The sequence below is a fragment of the Diplotaxodon limnothrissa genome, linkage group LG18, assembly GCF_057381915.1.
Source record: "Diplotaxodon limnothrissa isolate DT_005_m linkage group LG18, D_limnothrissa_male_GT1.1, whole genome shotgun sequence".
NCBI classification, from domain to species: Eukaryota; Metazoa; Chordata; class Actinopteri; order Cichliformes; family Cichlidae; genus Diplotaxodon; species Diplotaxodon limnothrissa.
This window is the reverse complement of record NC_140613.1, coordinates 13,707,882-13,730,393: the sequence shown is the minus strand read 5'-3', so window position 1 is coordinate 13,730,393 and position 22,512 is coordinate 13,707,882. Positions and strand designations below refer to the sequence as shown.

Below are 22,512 nucleotides of genomic sequence, written 5' to 3'. Positions count from 1 at the left end.
ACCTGTTGTCATTGTGTGTAACCCAGTTCCTGAAAGGTCGTTAGGAGGGAGAAAAGTTAACTTTTACCTAGATACAAACCTTATTATGATAATAACTGTACATAAGTTATAGTATTAAATACACTGCAGGGGCTGTAATTTTGGCTGCAAGTATAGTGAATGAATTTATGTACGGCACAGACAAACCGAAAGTATCCCACCAGCTGTGTGAGTGCACCGCCGCTGTGCGGCTCCCTGTCCCATCAACTTCAGCTCTCTGCTGGCAGCCACCACCAGTCGGTCACGGTGGTCCAGACACGTCAGAAGGCTTCTGAGGAGTTTCACGGGTACAGATATGGGGACTGAGTGAAGAAACCATAACGTCCTTCATCGGCAGCATCCCGCAACCAGAAGGTAAGGGTTTAGTGATAAAATTATTTCGAGCCCTGTCAAAGCGGTTCGCAGCTGCTTTTAACATCTTATTATCTGAATCTGCCTTCGGCTAACCATAGCTAGCACCTAACCTTGCTAACAGTTTTAAGCTGCTGTGGATTCATTTAATTAAAACACCAAAAAGACCGGACTGTGAATGTATTTATCACATAATGCAGAAATATATCGACTTTCCATTTGAAAGCGGTGACCTAGTGAGTGACTCGTGTTTCACCGTTTGCTGTTACGGTAACGTAAACCCAGCGATAACACGGTGGCTAGCTGAGGGTTAACAAGCTGGCAAGCAGCTAGCTGACAGAGCTCCGTCTCCATTCATTTTTTCCTCCCATGTACTATTTTCACCCACTGTTTATAGCTTGGATTTGTACCAGTTAAAGCACGGTTGTACAAAACAACTAAGATTTATGGTTTCGCTTTTCATTTATTTCCGCAATGACATCGAAGTATGTATGTACTCGGGACGTATGTCAAGCCATACACCAGCTTTAATCTTCAAAATTAGCATTTTTATAGCTATAACAGCTCAGGCTGACATTAAAACGGAATGACTCAACTGACTAACGTTGGAGCAAGCTTGTGTATCGCATAAACTCATGTTTTGTATTTAGCGTTGGCTTGTAAGCTGACTCCTCACATAAGAAAACACCTGCTTGTGGGTGGCCTTTGAAAACACTAGTAACCAGAATCTTGGTACCAATCAACTTAGAGACAACACTTTTCTCCCCCAACGTTTTAATTTAAATGTGTAATATTAGAAAAACCCATACCAATACTCTTATTTAGTCATTCTGAGTTACAGGTAATATTAGAAATTCAAGATACAATCTGACATAAATCTTGCAAATAACCTTATTTTCATAAATGTTCGGTTACTGAAACTATTTGAAGGGCAAAATCTTAGTTACATTAATGGTCAATTTGGGGTTATAGTTTGTAGCTTTTAAATTAAAACAGTCTAAACATTAGAATCAGGTTTTAGAAGTATTTTTCTTTTAATGCAGATGCTTAGTTTAGTTTTGGCCACAACTCAGATTCTTTATTGATTCCATTATTAACTCCTGTTCAATTTTCTTCAGGGTGGAAAAGTATGTTTGCATTCATTTACAATCTCAACACTGTTTCAGATCAGAGTCTGGACACACTGTAGAAACAAAAGACATATAAAGTATTTCATGTGACTCAGGTATGCAGTTACTCCACTGTTGCACACTGCCACACTGTAGTGTGACTTCACTACTTTGCAATGAAAAATAAGCTCAGATGCTTCTGCTTCCAGTAGATTGGATAATTTCTAACTAGTTCTCAGTTCCCTTATATGTAACACAATACAAGTTTACCGGACCATAGACTATAAATGCAAAATAACTTTGAATGAACATGTTTCTGTGTGTGTTGGTTATCGTCTACACTTAAGAGAAGAAAACATTTTGAAAGCGTTCAATCTTCCGGATAGAATTAGTGTTGGTACTTTGACCACTTGTGCTTTGTGTATTGTCAAATTCACAGGGATTTTGCAATTCACTGGAAAATAATGAACTACACTTTGATTGTGACCAAAAAAATCTCCTTTTCTCGTGTAAAAGTGCAGCTTGGCACTCTGTGGGGTTTGGTTTATGTTGCACATAATGAGCAGGCTGGTTTTGTGTAACTTAATACTTGAAAGTGTGTAACATGAACTTTGTGTGGTCTAGCAGAACTGATTCCTTTTGTTACCCAGTCAAAGCAAATGTTGACTAGATCATTCCAGATGAAAGCCATAATTGTGGAGTAGACCATAATACAACATGTCTGTGCTTGTAATTCTTAATTGCTCGAGTTTGTAATTTAAAGATTTCTTATTTGTTAAATGGCACATATAATTTTTCTCCATGTTTTATCACTAAGAGAAAGTACTCATTTATTTTCCGAATGGCTGTTGTTAAATTCTTGAACACAGAACAGATCCTAGCACAGGGGGAGGAAGAGCCCACAGCCCTCAACTCAGTGGGCCTGTGTTTTCTTTGGTCATGTTTACAAAAAGCTTAGCAGATGGGACAGTGGGGCTGAGACCTCTTTGGAAGAGCCTCATGCTTTATGCTCATTTTAGGAGCGAATGCTGGAAGCCAAACTAGAGAGAACCTCCTGATGATAAAAACGTGTTCATCATGGCTTGAACTATAGTCTCATCAGTGTACCGCTCTACCGGATTTATTACTTATTTATTTGTTTTAGTGTGCAAAGATTATGATATTGGTGCTGTTTAAAAAAATTCCATCTGTTTTCTGAGCTCATGTGACAACTGGCAACAAAGAAATCAACATATTGAAGTCCAGTGTACTTACTGTCCTACTTTCGATGAGCCATCTACAATAACAAACACCTGCAGCAATGAACCTGACAGGTATACGTGACTGACTGTAAAAGAGCATCTTGCTGGGGATTGCTGTTTGGTTTTGCCTACTCTTATCAGGGGAAAACATTGCATAGCTGTTCACAGAAATTAGCATTCTCTTATCAGCTATAAACCACAAGTCCAAAGAAGCCGTCCCATTGGCTAAACCCTTACTGCCATGTCAGCTGACTGGACAAGCATATGTTCATATTCAGCAGAGAATAAAAGAAAAATGACAATCTTTATTACTATTACACAACCGCAGCTGGCTTCAGGTAGTGTATCTGTATTTACTCCTGGGAGGGTCATTGCAAGGTGATTAGGTGGACCTTATTTGAGATTTGATTCAGGATGACAGGGGGATATTATCACCATAATCTGAGAGAGGAAAACATTGGTGCTAGTCTAGTCCTGAGGTGGATAAGGCTGGAGCTGACGCTCTGTTAATGGTGATGAAGAGACCGAGATCTTGGGGGAACAGGGAGCTCCTGGGAAGCAACACAGAAGACAACACAGACAACAGTGAACAGGATGAGCCATCCTCTCAGAGGTCATCTTGGTTCCTGGTGAGTCAGTACTGGCAGGTTTACTGGTTAGTCACAGCTTGGGCCTGAAACTAGAGGGCCAAATAGGCAGTTAGTCATCTTCTATTGTTTGGTTTTGTCAGGTTGCTTGGTTTGTTGGCTTGTTACTGTAACTAAGCCTAATAGTTTCACACATGATTGCCTTGATTTGTAATTTGACGTTAAAAGAAGTGGGCAGTGAGGGGGACAAATATAGCATTGTGATCCAGTCAAAATAGTACAGATTGGCTCATGAGTCTTTCATCACCTGTGCTAATTATGTGTCATCTAAAATACCGAGCCGTCCTGTTTAATTTCTGACTGTAGTCTACTTTTGCATTGCCCTACTTCTGGGCTGACCCTGAAAGAAGGAAAAATAAATGTGTAGAAGCAGGTTGAAGCATTTGCCGCACATTTTCCAAATGATCCCGTGATAATTTGCTCAGTGTTAATCCTACATCAGTCCAATAGACACGGTGTACGTGTACTCTGACTTTCTGACACCGAAATAAAAGTGAAAGTTAAATATCTACAGTACTGTAAATCTCTTTAAAGTGTTATTTTGGTAAAAGTTCTTAGTTTCTAGAGATGGAGAAAGTAGATAAAGACACAAAAATCGGCATACCACATTTGTACCTTTAACCTGTAATATGAAAGATGGTGCTGGAGCTAAAGTGTATTGTATTTTTAAGTGTCATACACAAAAATATAGGTTCACTGGTCCTTCATATTATAAACACATACCTAACGCTTCAGTCATACAATCTGTACTGAAAATATGTCAGGTGTGTAAACCCTGGTTGTTACTATATTTATGCGATTATCCCAACAGAGTGTAGTTGACCTGTTTTTCACATTGTCACTGTGTACAAATTTGGGGTGAAGTTCGAGGAAACGCGAACGCGGAGCTTCTTGTTTCTTGGATTCCTGCTGGTATCAAATGATCTGAACTTTCTACTGCTCTTTGAACTTTGTGGTGGCTGTGATAGCTGCTAAAGTGTCCTGTTTGCCTGTCTGATTATGGTTTAAAGTGAATACGCTGTGCATATACTCTCTACTCATCATCCTACTCCGAATGAATATACCACAGTTGTTTGCCATATTCCATGATGCCACCCTTGCACAAATGTCCCTATTCTCTACCCCCTTACCCCCCTCCACACCCTCCATCACTGCTCTCATGACTAGATTCAGAACAAAAGGTTAGTGTAAGACAGAACATGTCAGGTTATGTAAACCCAATGAAGTCAGTGAGGCAATGTGTTTACAGGCCCCAGTAAACTAGACCCTGACCCAGGCAAACCAAAGTCATGTTTAAGTTAATCGTTACACACACTCTGTGTCGCAGAGGACAATCGAGGACAAATAATCTAGTTCAGTAAAGAGGCCATAGTGCACCAAGGAAAGTTTTTGTAATTATGCAACGATAGCCCTGCCCTGTGTACTTTTTCTTTGGTCAAGTAAACTGAGCACTTTGCTTGTTAAGGAATTTACAGTCCTGCAAATTGCTTATTCCAGATGATTAAAAGCATTATGACAAAATGTACAGCATTAATCCTGCTCATATTAAAGCCACAGAAATGTGGTTTTAGTTTTTGATTTGATTTTGACAGTAGTGTTTAATGGATGTAAACAGGAAGTCAACTGCTTCCATAGCAGCCTTCCTCTGTCTAATGTTGTTCACGTGGGACAATGGCCAGTTATAGGACAACAGTATAACTCTAGCAGTCTGTATGGAGGTCAGGAGATAAACAGACACCACAGGGTAAGCAGGAAGGGAGGGAGCTTTCAAGTGGAATATTTGTAGATTTCATAAGTGGTTGTGTCTTCTGGACTCTTGCTGAATAACAATGCCTTTAGCTTGTCTTTCCATTTACTCTGTTAATATTAGTTTTTTTTTGTTTTTGTTTTTCTCTGTACAGGCGGACACCATGAACTACGTTGGCCAGCTAGCAGGTCAGGTTCTGGTGACTGTCAAAGAACTGTATAAGGGCATTAACCAGGCCACATTGTCAGGCTGCATCGATGTTGTGGTTGTCCGTCAGAGAGATGGCACCTACCAGTGCTCGCCATTCCATGTGCGCTTTGGTAAGCTGGGCGTGCTGCGCTCCAAAGAGAAAGTGGTGAGTTTTTTTGTTTTGTTTTTTCTTTCACTGATGTGTCAAAGCATTAAGCTTACATCGATTCATATACAAAGCTCATATATTTATATAGATAGATTCATATAAAGACGTGTCAAACATCAAATATCAAAAATTGGTCTGAAAGCATGTTTCTATATCACCAAGTTTTTGTGTTTTGTTTCCCCACAACACGCCCAAATCACTTGACTGAACTGTTGGTGGTTGAGTTGCATTGTGGGTAATATATGTACCAAGTTTTAACATTGGATTAACATTGGATATTAAAAATGTTCTCTGCTCCTGATTATAATATTCATTTTTCAAACTGATCAATGAGGTTTTGCTAATGTGGAAGTTCAATGCAAAGGCTTAAAAAATGTAACTATATTTAATTCAATTAAAAGTGCGGATGAAAAGATGCCAACCTATTTAATCGATGGAATGCGTTTCATATCAATTCCATCATGCGCAAAATGGCGTTAAGGACATCTCCCCCAGGACACAGTCATAATGTCCTCCCCTGAACAAAGCTCCTCCACACTGGGATCAAAAAAAGCATATGACTCTCCAATCCCAGTGTGGGTAATTAACAAATACTGAGCATCGAAATCACAGGCTATGAATCATTCAGGGAAATCTTTTATGTTTGCTCAACATAGACGGGATGCTCTGGGCTGTTCTCCCTCATTGATGGTATTTGTTACTATATCATCTTGCCTGGGAGACCCGATCCAATTAATCATGGATGATGAGCACTTGAGTCCACTTCTCACTTTTTGTAGCACCTCTACATTGGCCTTATAGCAGGGAGAGTAGGTTGAGTGTATTAGTGTATTGTAGTAGGGAGATGTAGATGCAAATGCTATGGCTCACTGTTATGTCTATGTTATTGAGGTTTTTTCAGTTTATAGGGTTATATTAAGTTTAAAAAAATGTTGGTATTCAGCAAGAAATTGGTAATGGATGGAATATATGATGTATTTATTTTAAGTGTTTGTTCCATAACACAAGTAAGAATGGTGAACTTGTCTTAACATCTATTTTTAGTAGGACTGGTATTGAGTATTACGAATAATCAGATTATAAAAAAAGTCTCAATACAAATTCTTTGCTTTGATGATTGTAGCGCGCCATTGTTACCATGGAAACGCAAACCCGAGCGATCCACCCACATTTACGACTGAAAACATTTGTGTAATACAAAAGTATTTATGAGCAGCGTGTGAATAAAAAAAGTTTAAGGAAGTTAAGCCGGTATACACTGATAACACAACACTAGTGATGATGAAGCTGGGATAGTTAAACTAGGAGTCTTTTTACACACGGCAAAGAGCAAAGAGGCGGAGCTATTAATGAGACGTGAGCTCTGTTGAGAAAAAGAAAATCATAAACAGCAGTGATATTCCTGAGATCAACATTAATGCCTTTCCTGGGGAAAAAACTAGAGGGGGGGGTCATTGACAAAGCATCTGATCAACAAACTCTTGATGTGAAGAAAAGCAAACTTTGTAGCAACTCCATCGACCGTCGTTTGTTTCACGCAATGAAAAATCTGCAGTAGGTTTCCAGAAGTAAGGCTACATTAAAAAAATGCAGAGGAACTGTTAACGTAGTCTGATTCCAGAATAGTTCAATTATATATCTTGCTGTAGACTAAGGGCTTCCATGTTTTACATGTTCGCTTCCATGTAAAAACATGGAAGCGAACAGGAGAGAGTATAAAGGGGGGGCATGGTGTGTACTACACCACGTTTATTTCAAGATTTTTATAACATTTATTCACAAGTGAATACATATAAAATAGTGTCTCAATGAATTGCAGTAATATTTAAAAACGGTGAATCATCTTTAATATCATTAATGTCTGCACCATCACCATCATCTTATTTTCAGCAACACAAAAACTTTGCATCAACACACTGGTCAAACTTCAGAATGCTGATATACTCGCTTCTCTTCATTACAGCCACCACATTCTCCTTTAAAGGCTTGCAGACACAAACTTACTCATTAACTTGCAGACTCAAACACGCAGAAACATGTACAAAAACTCATAAAGCATTCCAAGAAGACAGACTAAAGATATATATTTTTTTTAAATCCTTAGTTTTATGCCTCTTATTTGAGTATTTAAATTTTTTTGCATTTAAGAAAATGTATTATTTGAAAAACCAAAAACAAATCCTTTGTATTTAGGTGTCATATTAAATTTTGTTTTTGTTTTTTTTGACAAGTGAAGCAGATGGCAGATGAAACAAAAAACAAACAAACTGGAAACCAATTAGATTTTTTTCTCTTATTTATTTTTCACTTTTGAATATATCTCGATAATAAGACAAAGGTATTTCTAATCAGTTACTCGATGGAATAATTGATAGATGACTCGATTACTAAAATAATCGATAGCTGCAGCTGTACTTCTTAGTATGGTTATGTTGTGCACTAGCTTAGAGAGCTTATTTACTTGCTGGTGAACCGGAGTGGATAATGATTTGCGGGGGGAACTGAAACTGTCTCACCACCTACCCAGAATCCCGATGGGCTTAAAGGGGAGGAATGAATGAGTGGTTTCTATGGCAACAGCAGCTTTACAACTTCTATGTGTGGGAGAGGGAGGAAACGTGAAGGAGGCCTGAACAGGGGCTGTTGTGTAACAAACAGTTATGTCTGTCCCTGAGATCAGTTATTAGCGCCTTGTGCTTTTGCGATAAATGCAATAAATTGTGTGGTATTTGGTACTGACATGCAGATATTTTAGAGAATTATGAGTGGGAATTCAGCTATAACTGTTTGCCAAATACTAATTAAAATTTGGCTGCTGATAGTGTGTCTGTTCCCGTACATCAGTCACTTTGGTTGGCAACCAGAAAAGTTTTTCAAGTACTATGTGGTTTCTAAAAACATTAGAGATGTTAATTAAGTGCACTTACACATATTATTTTCCTGTTCTTCTAATCTGAAAAGTGAACGTCAAGAGTGAAATAGACTTGTGTTTAACAAAGCAAAAAAAACCAAACCCCAAAACATCTTAATATCCTGCCTTAATTCAAGCATTTGTAAGTGGCCGTGCCTCGCAATCATTCCAGTGATGGAGCACAGTGTTGGCAAATCCACATCTCAGCTATTCAAGTGCATGTAACCTGTCACACACTGTGAACAGCTGAAGAGGACCCTCATTTATTCTAGCTCATTATTAATTGGGCATTGAAATTACCAGCCACTACCACACATAAATTTCTTCCAGCACCCCTGAAGGGGTGAAATTAAATCTTGAGGCTGTAGAGAACCCACAGCAACAGTAAAGGACAGCATCAAATGTACAACCAGACGGATAGCACAAGAGGGAGAAAAACTGATTATTTCTACAGCCATTGGTTGTAAATTAATATTGATGATTTGGTTTCAAGTTGCAGAGCACTTGTGAGTCAGAGTCTGTCTCCTCCTGTAGTCTCTGCCAGACGTGACCTGTTTTTTCTTTTTTGTTTTGTTTTTTGTTTTCGGTGTCAAATTTTGAATGGCCCCCTGGTCCACTGGGGTTTATCTGGCAAACATGAATGGCCTTGTTCTGTTGGCAGGCTCCACAGAAAGCAAGCCCAGAAGACCCATACGCTTATTAGGTTTTTTAAAGGCTCTGGAGGAAGATGGGTCTCTGAGTGCATACAGACCATGTATGTGATCTTGCAAAATAATGGAAGTATAATAAAACAACCAGTGTGATGGGGTTTTTTTTAATTTTTTTTAAAAGTCAACTAAAAAGGGTAATGTAAGATTTTTATTGGTTGATACACAGGGTGATTGACGTCAATGAATAACTGTTTTCAGTGTCAGTGTCCTATTTTATTTTCTGTTCTGTACTATTGCATTGGCAGTTTTTACATTTGAACAGCAGTGCCAATACAGCCCTCTTCAAAAATTGCATACTTAACATTGCTGGCTTCTTCAGTCTGTTAAAGTGTTGGCATTTAGACACCGGTCACTTTATGTTAATGTTTATCACATAATCTTCATGAAGACTGTAACAGAGAGAGCGAGTTAATCAATCTGTGGGCATATTCAAAAGCCACACTGAGATAGTGAGATGACAATGTCAAAAGCACGAGAGAGTGTCTTAAGTCAGTAAGCCATGGTCCTGTACATGTCTGTCAGTTAATGTGCCTTCATGCTGTTGAAGCTTTTTCCATGTTAAAAGTAAAGCACAATTGTTACTCGTGACTTTTATAGGAAAGTGAGCAGGAAGCTCATTCAGATAAAAGTGACAAATTGTTCAGAAGATGTCAGACTAATAAGAGAGGAGCACATGTTCGAAAGGGAATTATGTGTCTTCTTTCCAGATCGACATCGAAGTGAATGGAGAGCCTGTAGACCTGCATATGAAGCTTGGTGACAATGGAGAGGCCTTTTTTGTGCAGGAAGCTGAGCAACAAAATGTAAGCCATAAGCATAATTAAAATAAATAAATAAAGTAACAAAACTGCTAAAGGCTAATGACACAAAGTTTCATTGAGACATTTTTCCAGATATATAATTTGTTCATTCTCCTTTTTGTGCAGTCTTGTTTTGAGTTTTAATGTAGCAAAGTCATGAAATATTTCATGTTGAAAAAAAGAAATGAAACTTCAGACATGTTTTCAAAACATCTTTCACTTTGCTTTCGTTGACCCAACACAACAACAGTCTTGCCTTTGCTTAACAGCATTCTTGAAGTAGAAATGTAGGGCAGTGTTTGTAGGAAGAAGTGATTACTCCACCATATTGCATAGTTAACCTTTGCTCAGGCTGCTATTGTGACATCTCAGCAGTGACTTCTACCTTATTCTGCAGGACCTGAGTCAATATTGTGTTTCAAACTACGATTATCCTTGTTTAAACATATCTTAATCCTCATGTCCTGCTTTCCTATTTCAGCAGATTGTTCCTGCCCATTTGGCCACCTCCCCAATCCCCACCGAGAGTCACCTGTTCTGGATCTCAGAGGTGGAGCACAGGGCACCAAAAGATCTGGAAGATGACCCCGCCGACCCAGAGGACCCTCCTGAACCTCCTGCTCCAAGCACTGTGGCCACAAAAAAGAAGAAAAGACGGAGAAAGAAGCACAAAGGAGACCCCCGTAGAGAGGAACTGACCCCGCCGTCAGTCACTACTGGTAATGCTGTTGCTGCTAATGCACCCGCTGCTACCACTGCTGCTATGTCTAGTACTGGGCAAAATGAGGAGATCTTTGAAATGGATCTCAGCTCTGACGAGGAAACTACAGTTCATGTATCAAGGTATGTTTATTCAACGCTTCTAGCCAGATTTGTGTGAAGAGATCAGTTAATTATTATGCTTCTTCTGCACTCTGAATTTAGATCACCTTCAGTGACTACAGTGCGTGACATTGACCCTAAATTACCCGCAGCCAGACACAGCCTTGATGGTTATCCAATGTCTGATGGGGACTGGCCAGCTGGTGATGGGTATGTGCTGACATGAACCGAAAGTCGTTAGCAAAGATAGCACAGACGTGTAAGTAGCACCTGTTTTACTAATACTTGGCATTTCTTTTTACACCCCTGCAGCCATAGCTTGTCTCAGGCCTTTACCCCAAAGAGTGACTCAGAACTGGTGATGAGGCCTTCAGAGAGTTTGCTCAGAGCTGAGTCTCACATGCAGTGGACATGGGGAGAATTTCCAGAAACCACAAGGGTGAGCACTTCTTCCCAGTGGAGTTCAAACCATTGCCAGTTGACTCATCATCACAATAACATTACGTCCAATTTTTTTAGGTCACCAAGAAGGAGAAATCAGAACCACTGAAAAAAGTGACCATCACCCCATCAGAGAGCACCCATTTCCGTGTCATCCTCAGCTCGGAGGCCATGGAGAATGAGACCGAGGTTGAAAAAGGCAATGCCACCTCCTCTTCAGTGTGTAACATTGTCAAGCCCGAGCCACGCACCCCCGTCACCACTGTAACACCTGTGATTCCAATATCGTCTGTTAGCACCATATCATCTGTTAGTCCGGAAGCCCCTACAGAACCCCTTGATATCCTGCAATCAAGCATAGCAACCTCCACCTCTTCCAGTAACCAGCAGACAGATTCACCATCAAAGAAGAAAGGTATGTTAGGTGGCTGCAGATTGGTGCTTTTTTAAGGCTTGTCTTGGTTATGAGTTTGTAATTTGTAAATATATTGTATGTAGGTGTTCCGAAGAGGAGCCAGCATCAGGGTCCTGAGGATATCTACTTAGATGACTTGAATGTACTTGAACCTGATGTTGCTGCACGATATTTTCCTAAGAGGTATGATGGTTAAAGATCTGCCTAATTACTTAACCTTTGTAATTATAAAATAAAAGCCAAAGCGATTTCTCCTCTGAAGTGTCACTGACAGCCTGAAAGACCAGTATCATGACATGTTGTAACCCTTTTCTTCTCCTTCTCTTTTCTCCAGTGAGACTGAGGCAGCTGCTAAGCACTGGATTGACTCTGAGATGCACTCTGGTTCACAGTCCCCACAGTCGGTGGGTAGTGCTGCAGCTGACAGCGGGACAGAGTGTCTCTCTGACTCAACTAGTGACCTCCCTGATGTTACTCTTTCTCTGTGTGGAGGCCTGACAGAAAATGCTGAAATATCCAAAGGTACACGAGCATGACACTCACAACAAAATGTATCATAAAGTGAACATTTTTGTCTTAAGCCAGTAAACATTCAGCTAACTTTGTTGCACCTTCTGGATTAGCCACATAAAGTGTCCAGCTACTGTTAGAGGAAGCTGTTCTCAGATACATATTTGTTCAGATGTGTAAATGTCGTACCCAGAAGTACTTTCCCTCTCATCAAATTAACATGTACTTTAACTCTTCAGGAAATGTGTCTTCATCTCTGAATATGATGTCATAACCTTGTTAAACAGCAGAAAAAACGTTGGTCATCCGAGTCAACATGCTTCTATCTTATGCTATTTTTATGCACATTTTTTTTTTTTTTTTTTAAATATGAGAGTCCTGCCATTTCTCTCATTCATTTTAAAGATAACAACATAATTCTTTAAGGGGAAAGAAGAACAAAAAAGCAAGAACATGCTCATTTCCTCTGGACTAATATCATAACAGGATGTCCATATTTGGTTAAATGTTGTTGTTAATTTGCCCTGCATTTATTGCATTACAAACGATGATCACAGACTACCTCCGCAGTCATTACAAACTGTTAGAGGTCTCTAGGTTATATTAATCCTTTGGGATTTAGGCTTTAGAAGCTCTCTGGGGTTATCAGAAGAAAAAGTTTCCTGACCTTTATGTCTACTAAGATGTTATTTCTCACCACCACTGACCTTTTCATCAGCTGTCTTTAATTAGTCTTCTTCTCCCCTGTTCATTTCCAGAAAGGTTTATGGAGCATATCATTTCCTATCATGAATTTGCTGAAAATCCAGCAATTATAGACAACCCCAACCTGGTAGTAAGGATAGGAAATAGGTATGTAACTGTTTTTACTTCACATTGGAAATGCACTAGAGAAACATTTCAAACGTATGGTCAGGATTGCACATTGGTAATTGTCTTTGTCTTCAGATATTATAACTGGACCCTAGCTGCACCTTTGATTCTAAGCCTTCAAGCATTTCAGAAGAATTTACCAAAGGTAACGTGTGTTTAATTCTTTACTCTTTGTATTGTTCATTCACTCATTGTCAGCTGGCAGCTATCTCATCATTAAATGTATTTGTTTTCCTTTTTATGGCAGGCTACAGAGGAGGCCTGGGTGAAGGAGAAAATGCCAAAGAAGTCAGGCCGCTGGTGGTTCTGGCGTAAGAGGGCGGATAGCACAATCAAGCAGGTGTGCATGTTGTTAGTACAAGTGAACAAAACAAAATTTGAGGTGGTATCTGCAGTTAGTTTCTGTTCCCTCTTCATGGGCAGTGTCCTGTTTTCATATAGATATTTTTTAAACTTGGCTAATTGGGAATTTTATTTTTCTGCCTACTTCGTCCAGTCAGAGACTAAGCTCGAAACTAAGGAGGAACCACATTCGGGAGAGGAAGGACCCTCCACATCTCAGGAGAAGCTGGCCTTAACGTATGTGATACCAGAAAATCAAAAACTATATTATTATTATACATAGGGAGGAGCTTATATTTTGGTTTAATGAGGAAGAATATTAATAATGTAACTAAGATAACATTGAATTTATTTATACATCTAAGGATCTTCAGGTCGAATCTTTCTGAAACATGTTTTTCCACTTGTCTGTGATAATTGACTACCATATCTGTGGTTACTGCACTGTAGGCCTAAAGCAAGAGACTCATCCAGTGATGAAGAGTCCAAGGAGGTGAGCGCAGCATCCTGTCAAGAGAGACTGCAGCCAGTGGATGGTCAGCACCATCCCAGCCCACACACATACAGAAAGTCACTACGGCTTTCCTCTGATCAGATTGTAAGTTCATTTTACACCTTTTCCTTTCTCACATTGACAAAGCTTTCTCTGGATTTGTTATAAATGTCATAAAATATTATTTAATTTCAAATATAAAAGTGTCTGATTGTCAGAAGATCAGCTTATTTTTTTGCTGAGTTCTTAATGAGATTTGTGTCTCAAGTGTTTTTATTTGGCTGTTTTGTGCTCCCTCTGCTGGCTAACTATGAACTGCAACTAGTGTTTGCTCCATTTGTAGTCTGTAGGGGGCTCTAAAGATCTGTAGATGGTCATTGTACTGTGGCAAGAAAATGATGCCAGAGAGTAATGCGTGTGCTGTTGAAAAAAAAAAATATATATATATATATATCTCATTTTTTTGTTTGTTTTTCCAGGCTAGTCTGAAACTCAAGCAGGGGCCAAATGATGTGACATTTAGCATCACCACTCAATACCAAGGCACATGCCGCTGTGAGGGTACAATCTACCTGTGGAACTGGGACGATAAAGTCATTATCTCTGACATTGATGGCACCATCACAAAGTATGGCCTTCCAGTCACTCAGAAAATCATATTACAGAACACAGTTGTAATAGCAAGCTAGCTGCTATGTTAATTATGGACAGTAATAGACAGGGCAGTAAATCAGTCAGTTATTGTAGCATCCAATTACATTTTCCTGTACATATACAGTAATAAGAAAACCTTATTAGAAGGAATTTCCCTTGGGTGCTCTACCTTAGTTGCATCCTTTAACGACAATTAAAAATAATGTGTACAAATATTGATTTTAACATATAGGTGGGAAGCAATCAGTGAAGCGACATTTAGATAGATCTTTTGTTGCATCCTGTTTCAGTTCTTGTAATAAAATGTGGATCTAATTTTATAGTTAAAACACTTAAAGCCATCTGTTGCAAACTCGCCATGGAAACCTCCATTTTTGCACTAAAACTAATTATTATGCTACCAAGATGGAATCTATAGTGCAGTGTTCAAGTGTTTCTATAAACTGCCTGCATACTTTAAATACAGCTCCTTATTTATTATCCACCAAATAAGGTGGGGAGCAGGTAAATGAACACAAGATTAAATTGTTGCATAATATTGTTCGGTTAATTTAAAAAGGAACAAAAGCTTAAAATAAGATTCCAGCTCAGAGTAGCTTCACTACCATGGACACATTTAAGTCATTCACAAATGGCATATATGAAGCCTGTAATCCAGTTCTATTTGTTTCACGCTCTGTTAATTACTTTAAAGCTAGTCATATCTCTTCTGAAACAAAACTGATGCCTGCTGCCTTCCTGACGCCCACCCTGAAGTTCATTGGTGGTCGACATCAAACGGCTCCAAATTGACTGCAGCTTATTATCTCTGTGACCCTTTAGGCCAACCCCTGACATGCTGCTTTCTTTGGCTAACAGGGTAAAGAGCACAGGGACTATAATGAGGACATTTACATTTCAGTCTGTAAGGACACACAGCCAGCTGAGGGTGAGACTGTTTCTCCCCTATAGGCCAGTAATGCTCATTAGTGGAGAACAGCCCATAATGTTCTATATTTATGATAAAACGGTGTTATCGTGCTTTATGTGACCTCTTTTGAACAGTCAGTACTCTGCTTTCTCTTTCTCTACTTGATGTGGCTGTTTGATTTATTTCTATCTTATAGTCAGTGATATTGATATTTTTGTATGTGTTTAAATGTTTTAGGTCAGATGTATTTGGACAGATACTTCCACAGTTGGGGAAGGACTGGACCCACCAGGGGATTGCCAAGCTCTACCACTCTGTAGCTGAGTAAGTGCACAGCAACACTGATTAATTATGGAAGACGCATGAATGGTTGGTCAGTGGTTAGGACTGTCTGGGGTTGATTCCCAATCGGCTCTTTGTGGAGTTGATATTTCCTCCCAGTGTTTGCGTGGGGAGCTCTGAGGTGGATGACTCAGTAAGTTTAACTGTAGTTTAGGCAGAATTATTGCAGAAAGTAAAAACACCATTAAACCAGCCCTTTCGTTTTCTGGTTTTATTTTTATACTTAAATCTGAAAAAATAGAAAATGTATTGCATGAATGAAGTCAGCTGTAGTGAGTCTGGGTATTGGTTTTGGTAGTAAATAAAAAGTTTCCTCTGCAAGATTTTCTTTTTTTTTTTTTTAATTGAATTGTTGTGACTTCTCCACATTATGAGCGCAATCAAAATAACTCATCCAATTTAAGTGCTAATCTTAGTAGTTGCCATTAAGGTCATGATAATGAACAATTATTAATGAGCACTGCTCTTCCCATTCGCAGAAATGGCTACAAGTTCTTGTACTGCTCAGCCCGGGCAATCGGCATGGCGGACATGACAAGAGGTTACTTACAGTGGGTCAATGATGGAGGCACCATCCTACCCCGAGGACCTCTCATGCTCTCTCCCAGCAGCCTCTTCTCTGCTTTCCACAGGTAATATAAGCTCTAAATGGTTACCAGTCTCGGTATCATGAAGCTCATTATATACATTAAATGATTTAATTTAAATCCTCCTTATCCCCAGATATTAATGTTGTTTTCAAACCACCCCATATTTTTCACCCTTAAATCTTTTTTTTCTCTACAAAGTTAGTTTCACTTTAAAAACCCTATTCTCAGTCTCAAAATCGTCCCCACTCTCCCGAGCCTCGTTCTTTATAATAAGTCTTTCATATGCCATGGTTATTAAGTCTACAGCAAACTCAAGTTCATGAATTCCTATCTAAAAGGCATTAACTGTGTTGGTATTAGTGCCGTCACTTCTCTAAAGTACGCTCATGGCCAGCATTTTCTCTGTTTTGGATTATTCTATTCTCTTTATTTCCCCGTTGCTGTCACAGTCTCATTTGCATTTTTAGAGACATGATTTGTGTGAATGATTCTTTTGTTGAAGTGGTGAGGAGATCCAGAAGGAGGCTGCTAGCTTTCTATATTTTTTTGATAATGTGGGATCATTTGAGACATCTTGCAGCAGAACGTCTATTTTTGACTCATTTTTCTAAATTTAAATATATTTGACAAAATAAATATTTAAGGTTCAGTTTTAGAGGAGTTTCACAAATTATTGAAATTATTTCCTTCCTGGTTGTAAAGGTAAAATATATTTCAGAGTCTACTAATAAACAAGACTACAACAAAAATACAATTGCTGACACATCTTAATATTTTAATTACTGTAGAAGAACATCATCAGAATGACCTATTAGATCCACCTACTGTCTCCCACACATGTTCATCTGTCAGCCTCCTCTAGCTAACTCATGATACAGTAGCCTTCATGTTAAAGTTTGAGTATGTAAGATGTGCTGCTAAGCAACCAGGCATGCTGCAATTGTTGTTTTACATTTTGGGGGGGGGGAAATCAATCAATAATTTAATCCCACACACCCCAAAATTCACTGTATGATGAATAAAATGACTTTAGAAAAAGTTCCAAACTAACTGATGTGATTTTATTTTAACAGTTACATGATTTTAAAATGACCCCTTTCGGTATTTCTCCCATCAAACATGTTTCCCAGCAACACTGGTTTCAGTGAATTATGACTGTGTTAATATAATGTTAATTAAACAATTAAATACTCTTGTGATACTTGCTTGTTATGCCTTGTATGTCAGATATTATCCAAATGTTAATACAGCTAAAGCAAGTATCCTTTTCTCACTTTCACAGAACAAGTAAAACTTTCCTGTGTTGTTAATGGTTCCCTTGAAAATGTTGATTTCTTTTATTCAGTGTGTTAATCACATAGCAGGGTTTTTGTGTGACCTTGAAACCTGTTCAGAATGGCTGGTGTCTCAGCATAGCAACCTGCAGCATTGCTGATAGTTGTGTGGTGCAAACACTTGTAGATATTTGCATTATTTATGTGTCCCTCTTGTTTTAATTTGCTTAAATTAGAAACACCCCTACCATCTGTGTATTTGTTTTGAGTCATAATTTTAAACAGAAATTGCTGAAATGCATTTGGATTTAGGCCGTGCTATTACACGATTTGTAAAGAGGACAAAAGTCATTTATAAACAAATTCTTATCTAAAAACAGTCGGAGAAACGGGTTTGAGATAAACAAAATATGTTTGATCAAATTACCTCTAACTCAAACTGGACACACGGGAAGGATGTGTATGCCCTCTAATAAAACTGTCTGTTTGCTTCAGAGAGGTCATCGAGAAGAAACCAGAGATCTTCAAGATTGAATGCCTTACAGACATCAAGAACCTGTTCCAGCATAACAAGCAGCCATTTTATGCCGCCTTTGGGAATAGAGCTAATGTGAGTTAATGCATGTTTGAAGATGTCAGACTTCCAGACATTAGAGTGCTTGTTTTTTTGGGGGGTTTTTTTGGGGGTTTTTTTGGTTTGTTTTGTTTTTTTAAAAGTGTGCTTTTCAGAGGTTGATGCAGTTGTAATTCATTGCAAGAGCAACATGACACTTTGGCAGACACTTTGAGTTAGCAGACATGAATGTGTGAAATAAGTACTGGGCTGAACCTGAGCTGAGGTCATTGTCAGAGTGTGATCGCGAGTGACTTCATCTGTGGACGAGAGCTCAAGTCGGGCACAGCATCCCGTCTTCAGCTGCATAAACACTAACAGTCACATGAAGGGTCAGCTATCAAAGCCCAGTCTGCCTCGGTCTCTCCCCTAAACAAAAAAATAAGACACAGCCACACACTCACTCTTCCTCTGGCCAACCAAAAACATTTACTCCAGAAATTTACTGCCATTACATGCATTAGGTGGAACACAAACAGGAAATCTGTGGTTAATGTTATTAACGTGGTCATTTCAGTTTATTATGTATTATGTATGAGAGGCTACTTTCCGAACATTACATAATCAAGAGTGTTCTCAGATGGCTGTTAACAGCTCTGTCAGTAATTTTTCAGCCTGTAAATGACAGGTTCATTCGCATGCTTTGTCTTAGAGGAAGCAAAATGGGGTTTATGTGTTTGTAATTAATCCCAACTCAAAATAAAAGCTTGTGCTGTGCTTATAAACGGAAACATTTAAAAAACGTAACTTAAACTTTGAAGCAGTCGTATTTTAGAGGGAAGATTGAGCCTTTAATCTTTATGTCTTCATACAGGATGTGTTTGCCTATAAGGAAGTCGGCGTTCCAGTGTGCAGAATTTTCACAGTTAACCCAAAGGGAGAGCTGATCCAGGAGCAGACCAAGGGCAACAAGTCCTCGTAAGTACATTAATGGTCTGTGTTTGTCTTTCGTAGCAAAAATCCCCAGCAGGAAGTATAGGACGTTGCTATCATTGAACGTTTTTCTGTTTTCTTTATTTTCTTGTTTTGCTTTTCCAGCCATTACTGTTTCCTTCACTCTCACATTACTGTAAAAAGAATAAAAGCCTACAGTCACAGAGTCTCTTGTACCCTGCAGCAAGCAAAACAGACAAAATTAGAGAAAAACTAGGGAACATAGTGGTGCTTTTAGCAGCTCAAGCGACAGATATTTCCCACAGGATCTGATGGAGAACAAAACAGAAATAAAAAGAGAGCTGGCCAGAAACACACCTTAAAATTGATTCTAGTCTGCAATGTTTTCCTCAGGTGGCCTGTGTTTTTTGTTCTTTCTGTATTTAGATTGATCAATACATTTCAACGTATTTCAAATCTAAAATCCATTTTTTAAATATTTGTTTTTCTTTATTTTTTGTTCATCACTAAATACCTAGAGTGTATATATTTTTTAAGATTTATATATTGTATCCGTTCTCTTGCTCACTCTGTTTCTCTGGTTTCGTTTTTTCCCCCTTCGCAGCTATGGCAGACTGAGTGAGCTGGTGGAGCACGTGTTCCCTTTGCTGAGCAAAGAGCAGAACGAGGCCTTTGTAATGCCAGAGTACAGCTCTTTCTGTTACTGGAGACAGCCAATACCAGAAATCAATCCAGATGAACTGCTCTGAGTCGGTGTGTATTGATACCCAGCTATACATTAACATTCAAATGAACTGTGCACCTGAATGCACCTCCTAAATACATGTGAAGTGGAACCAGAACTGTTCCTGCTAATTAGACTTACACAACACACAGACACAGTAACCATGAACTCAGAAAAGTTGGTAAACTGTATTTACTTGAGAGATGAGTGGAGATTATCAGAACAGTAAATCCTGATGAGTGATAACTTAGCGTTTATTTCACAGAGACACTCCACGTATGCCTCTGTGTGAAGGCATCCTGCCCAGTGATAACTTTCTAGTCCATGTTCTTGTACAGACTTGGCAGTTGAAGATCCAGCTAGTATCTCGGTAAACTTGTAAACTTGTAGAAAGCCATAAACGACGCAGGCAGAAGTCCCTCACGAGGAGCTAGATTCCGAGCTGAGCAGAAGTAATTTAAGAAACGCCCCGAAGAAGTGAAACGTAATGTTTTAAATGGAAAAGGCACACATTTAATTAAAACAGGACAGGCAATTAACACTGGGCAGTTGTTATGCGGCAGTCATATTTTACTGTAGGTGCTGTGTTTGCCCAGAAGCAAGTAACCAGCCTTTAATTGGAGGCTTTATTCTGTTCTAAAAATACAGTCGTGATAGAGGTTGGCAAATAACAGAATAACACAAACACAGAACCGTCCACAGCCGTTAGATTTCAGGAACTCACCACAGTAAGTGTTCAGTTGTCCTCTCGTTCCTGACTCTTGCCTGACTGTGCAACAGATTTCATATGGCCGCTACACAGCGAGCCATGTTTGGTACTGTTAATATCCAAGGTCGTACCTCGGATATGCTTTCACCAAGTATGTGAGGATGCACAGTTTGCTGTGACTTAAAAAAATGAAGCAGCTTCATGGTGTATTGTCTTGCTGTTGTTTTAATATGTTTGTTCTGTTATGCAAGCTCTGGCAAATCACGTGTGTTTAGTTAACAATGGAGTCATTATTTATGATGATCAATGTATTTAAGTTATTGATTTCTATTGTGAGGCCTTTGCTTGTCTGAAAAGATAATTGATCACCAATGCAATATTTCAGATTAGTATTTTTGTGAGGCTGATCACAGACTAACATGCACTTAACAGTAACTGCTAGGCCTTGTACAAGCTTTCTTTGGTCACGTCTCCAGCAACAAGCCTGTATTTCTTTTATTAACAGTGAATTTTTCAATATGTAAGGCACGTAGACATTCCTGAGCAAAACCTCAGAGTCTGTAGTATTACCAGATGTGTGTAAATGTGAGAGAGGATGCTTGAGATGGAACAGTGGATATAAGCAAATTTGAGAAGAGCTTAAAATGAAGGATATTGCTTTGTGAGGTCCTCCGTAGGATGGACTTCAGGATGATGGTAGTGTGTGTGTGTACCTAATCACAGAGTGCTGCTGCTGTTGGGGTGGCAGCATCCTGCACCCTTTGCTTAGGTTCCCTCGGTGGCTTTATCCAGCACACTTTGTCAAAGTTGCACCCAGAAACTCAAGACTTACAACTCAGCACATCTCCCACCCACATGCACTTCACCGACAGTCTAAGTAGACAGTAGACCAGAGTATGCAATTACTGCAGCGTTTGAGCATAAAGAGTTTGAGTTTTACCTTCTTGACTATTCAGTTAATCTGAAATTTGTCTATTAGTGAGTTTTGAGAAGCTTAGTTTGTTTCAAGTAGCTTTTTTTGTGTGTATGTTTTTAAGGCAGAGGAAAATGATGATAATTTGGGGTAACAGGCAGCAAGGTAATATCAGAGCTACCCCTTAATGTGTGTGCTTGAGAGCGTGAGAGACAGAAAAGCCTGATTCCCGTGCCTCTGGTGACCAGAGGAGGATAAACTGTTTTTTGGAGATAAACAGGAAATACTTGACTGTACAGGAAGTGTTTAAGGCACTTCCCCGGCATTATCTATGTATGATTTTAGGAAAGGAGTTTTGGTCAGATGGATCATATCTCCAATGCAAGTGTAACTGACTGTGTATGCCAGTGTGGACTAAAAAAGCAGGAGCAGCCAAGATCATTTCATAAAAATAAGCACAATTTATGGTGACAGCTACATGCACTGCTGATTTCTTTTCTTTTTTTTTGTTTTGATGAATACAGTGTGCCCCGCTTTGATTTGTTTGCTTGTTCTCTGCAAAGTGGTGAAGTCAAATAGATCTATCTTAAAATCAACAAGAAATTCCATTCTTTCTATGAAAGTAAAGCATCTTGTGTGAAAGAATCACACTTCATCTTCTCTGATCCTGGGATATGTGGTAAATAAACGTTTGAATGAGTATATATGCTGACCATCACATTCTTCTTTGATGCCTTTTTGTTTTTTTCTTATAACGTGTATGAGCTGTTGTGTGACTTAAGTTTTGTTCCGTTTTTGTTTGGATGTAATGCTTGGTATTTGTGTCCGACCAGCAGAAAATGCATTAAATGTATGCTGTGTTTCATTTGAATAGAAATGTGGTTTGAAGAACAAAATCAACTGTAAGAAGAAGTAAAAAAAAAAAAAAAATCAGGCCTAATGAAGCTAACATGTGGCTTATGGTCTTGTTTGTATGAAATAAAATTTCTAAATGAATGCAGTTATGTGCGTGCTGTGATTTTTCTTTTCTGCAGTCTGAGTCCAAAAGTTCAACAGTAACCAGAGGCAAGTGGAGTAACT

General features: G+C 38.9%; 1 protein-coding gene across 3 annotated transcripts; it reads left to right on the top strand.

The window, feature by feature from the left end:
• Window positions 1–232: 232 nt before the first annotated feature.
• On the top strand, window positions 233–22,192 carry lpin2 (lipin 2). 3 transcript variants are annotated; one of them, XM_085377220.1, is made up of 20 exons: window positions 233–393; window positions 5,289–5,489; window positions 9,821–9,916; window positions 10,395–10,756; window positions 10,838–10,945; window positions 11,048–11,174; window positions 11,255–11,591; window positions 11,675–11,774; window positions 11,926–12,113; window positions 12,860–12,953; window positions 13,050–13,119; window positions 13,222–13,314; window positions 13,471–13,553; window positions 13,767–13,914; window positions 14,289–14,437; window positions 15,611–15,697; window positions 16,195–16,347; window positions 18,075–18,189; window positions 19,007–19,110; window positions 19,691–22,192. In XM_085377220.1, the coding sequence occupies exons 2-20, from the start codon at window positions 5,298–5,300 to the stop codon at window positions 19,833–19,835; spliced, it is 2,751 nt and encodes a 916-aa protein (XP_085233346.1). In that variant the 5' UTR covers window positions 233–393; window positions 5,289–5,297; the 3' UTR covers window positions 19,836–22,192. The 3 variants fall into 3 exon arrangements, with proteins under 3 accessions (XP_085233346.1, XP_085233345.1, XP_085233343.1); XM_085377219.1 differs by lacking the exon at window positions 233–393 and adding an exon at window positions 2,396–3,369 and having other exon boundaries at window positions 10,398–10,756; XM_085377217.1 differs by lacking the exon at window positions 233–393 and adding an exon at window positions 2,396–3,369.
• Window positions 22,193–22,512: the final 320 nt, after the last annotated feature.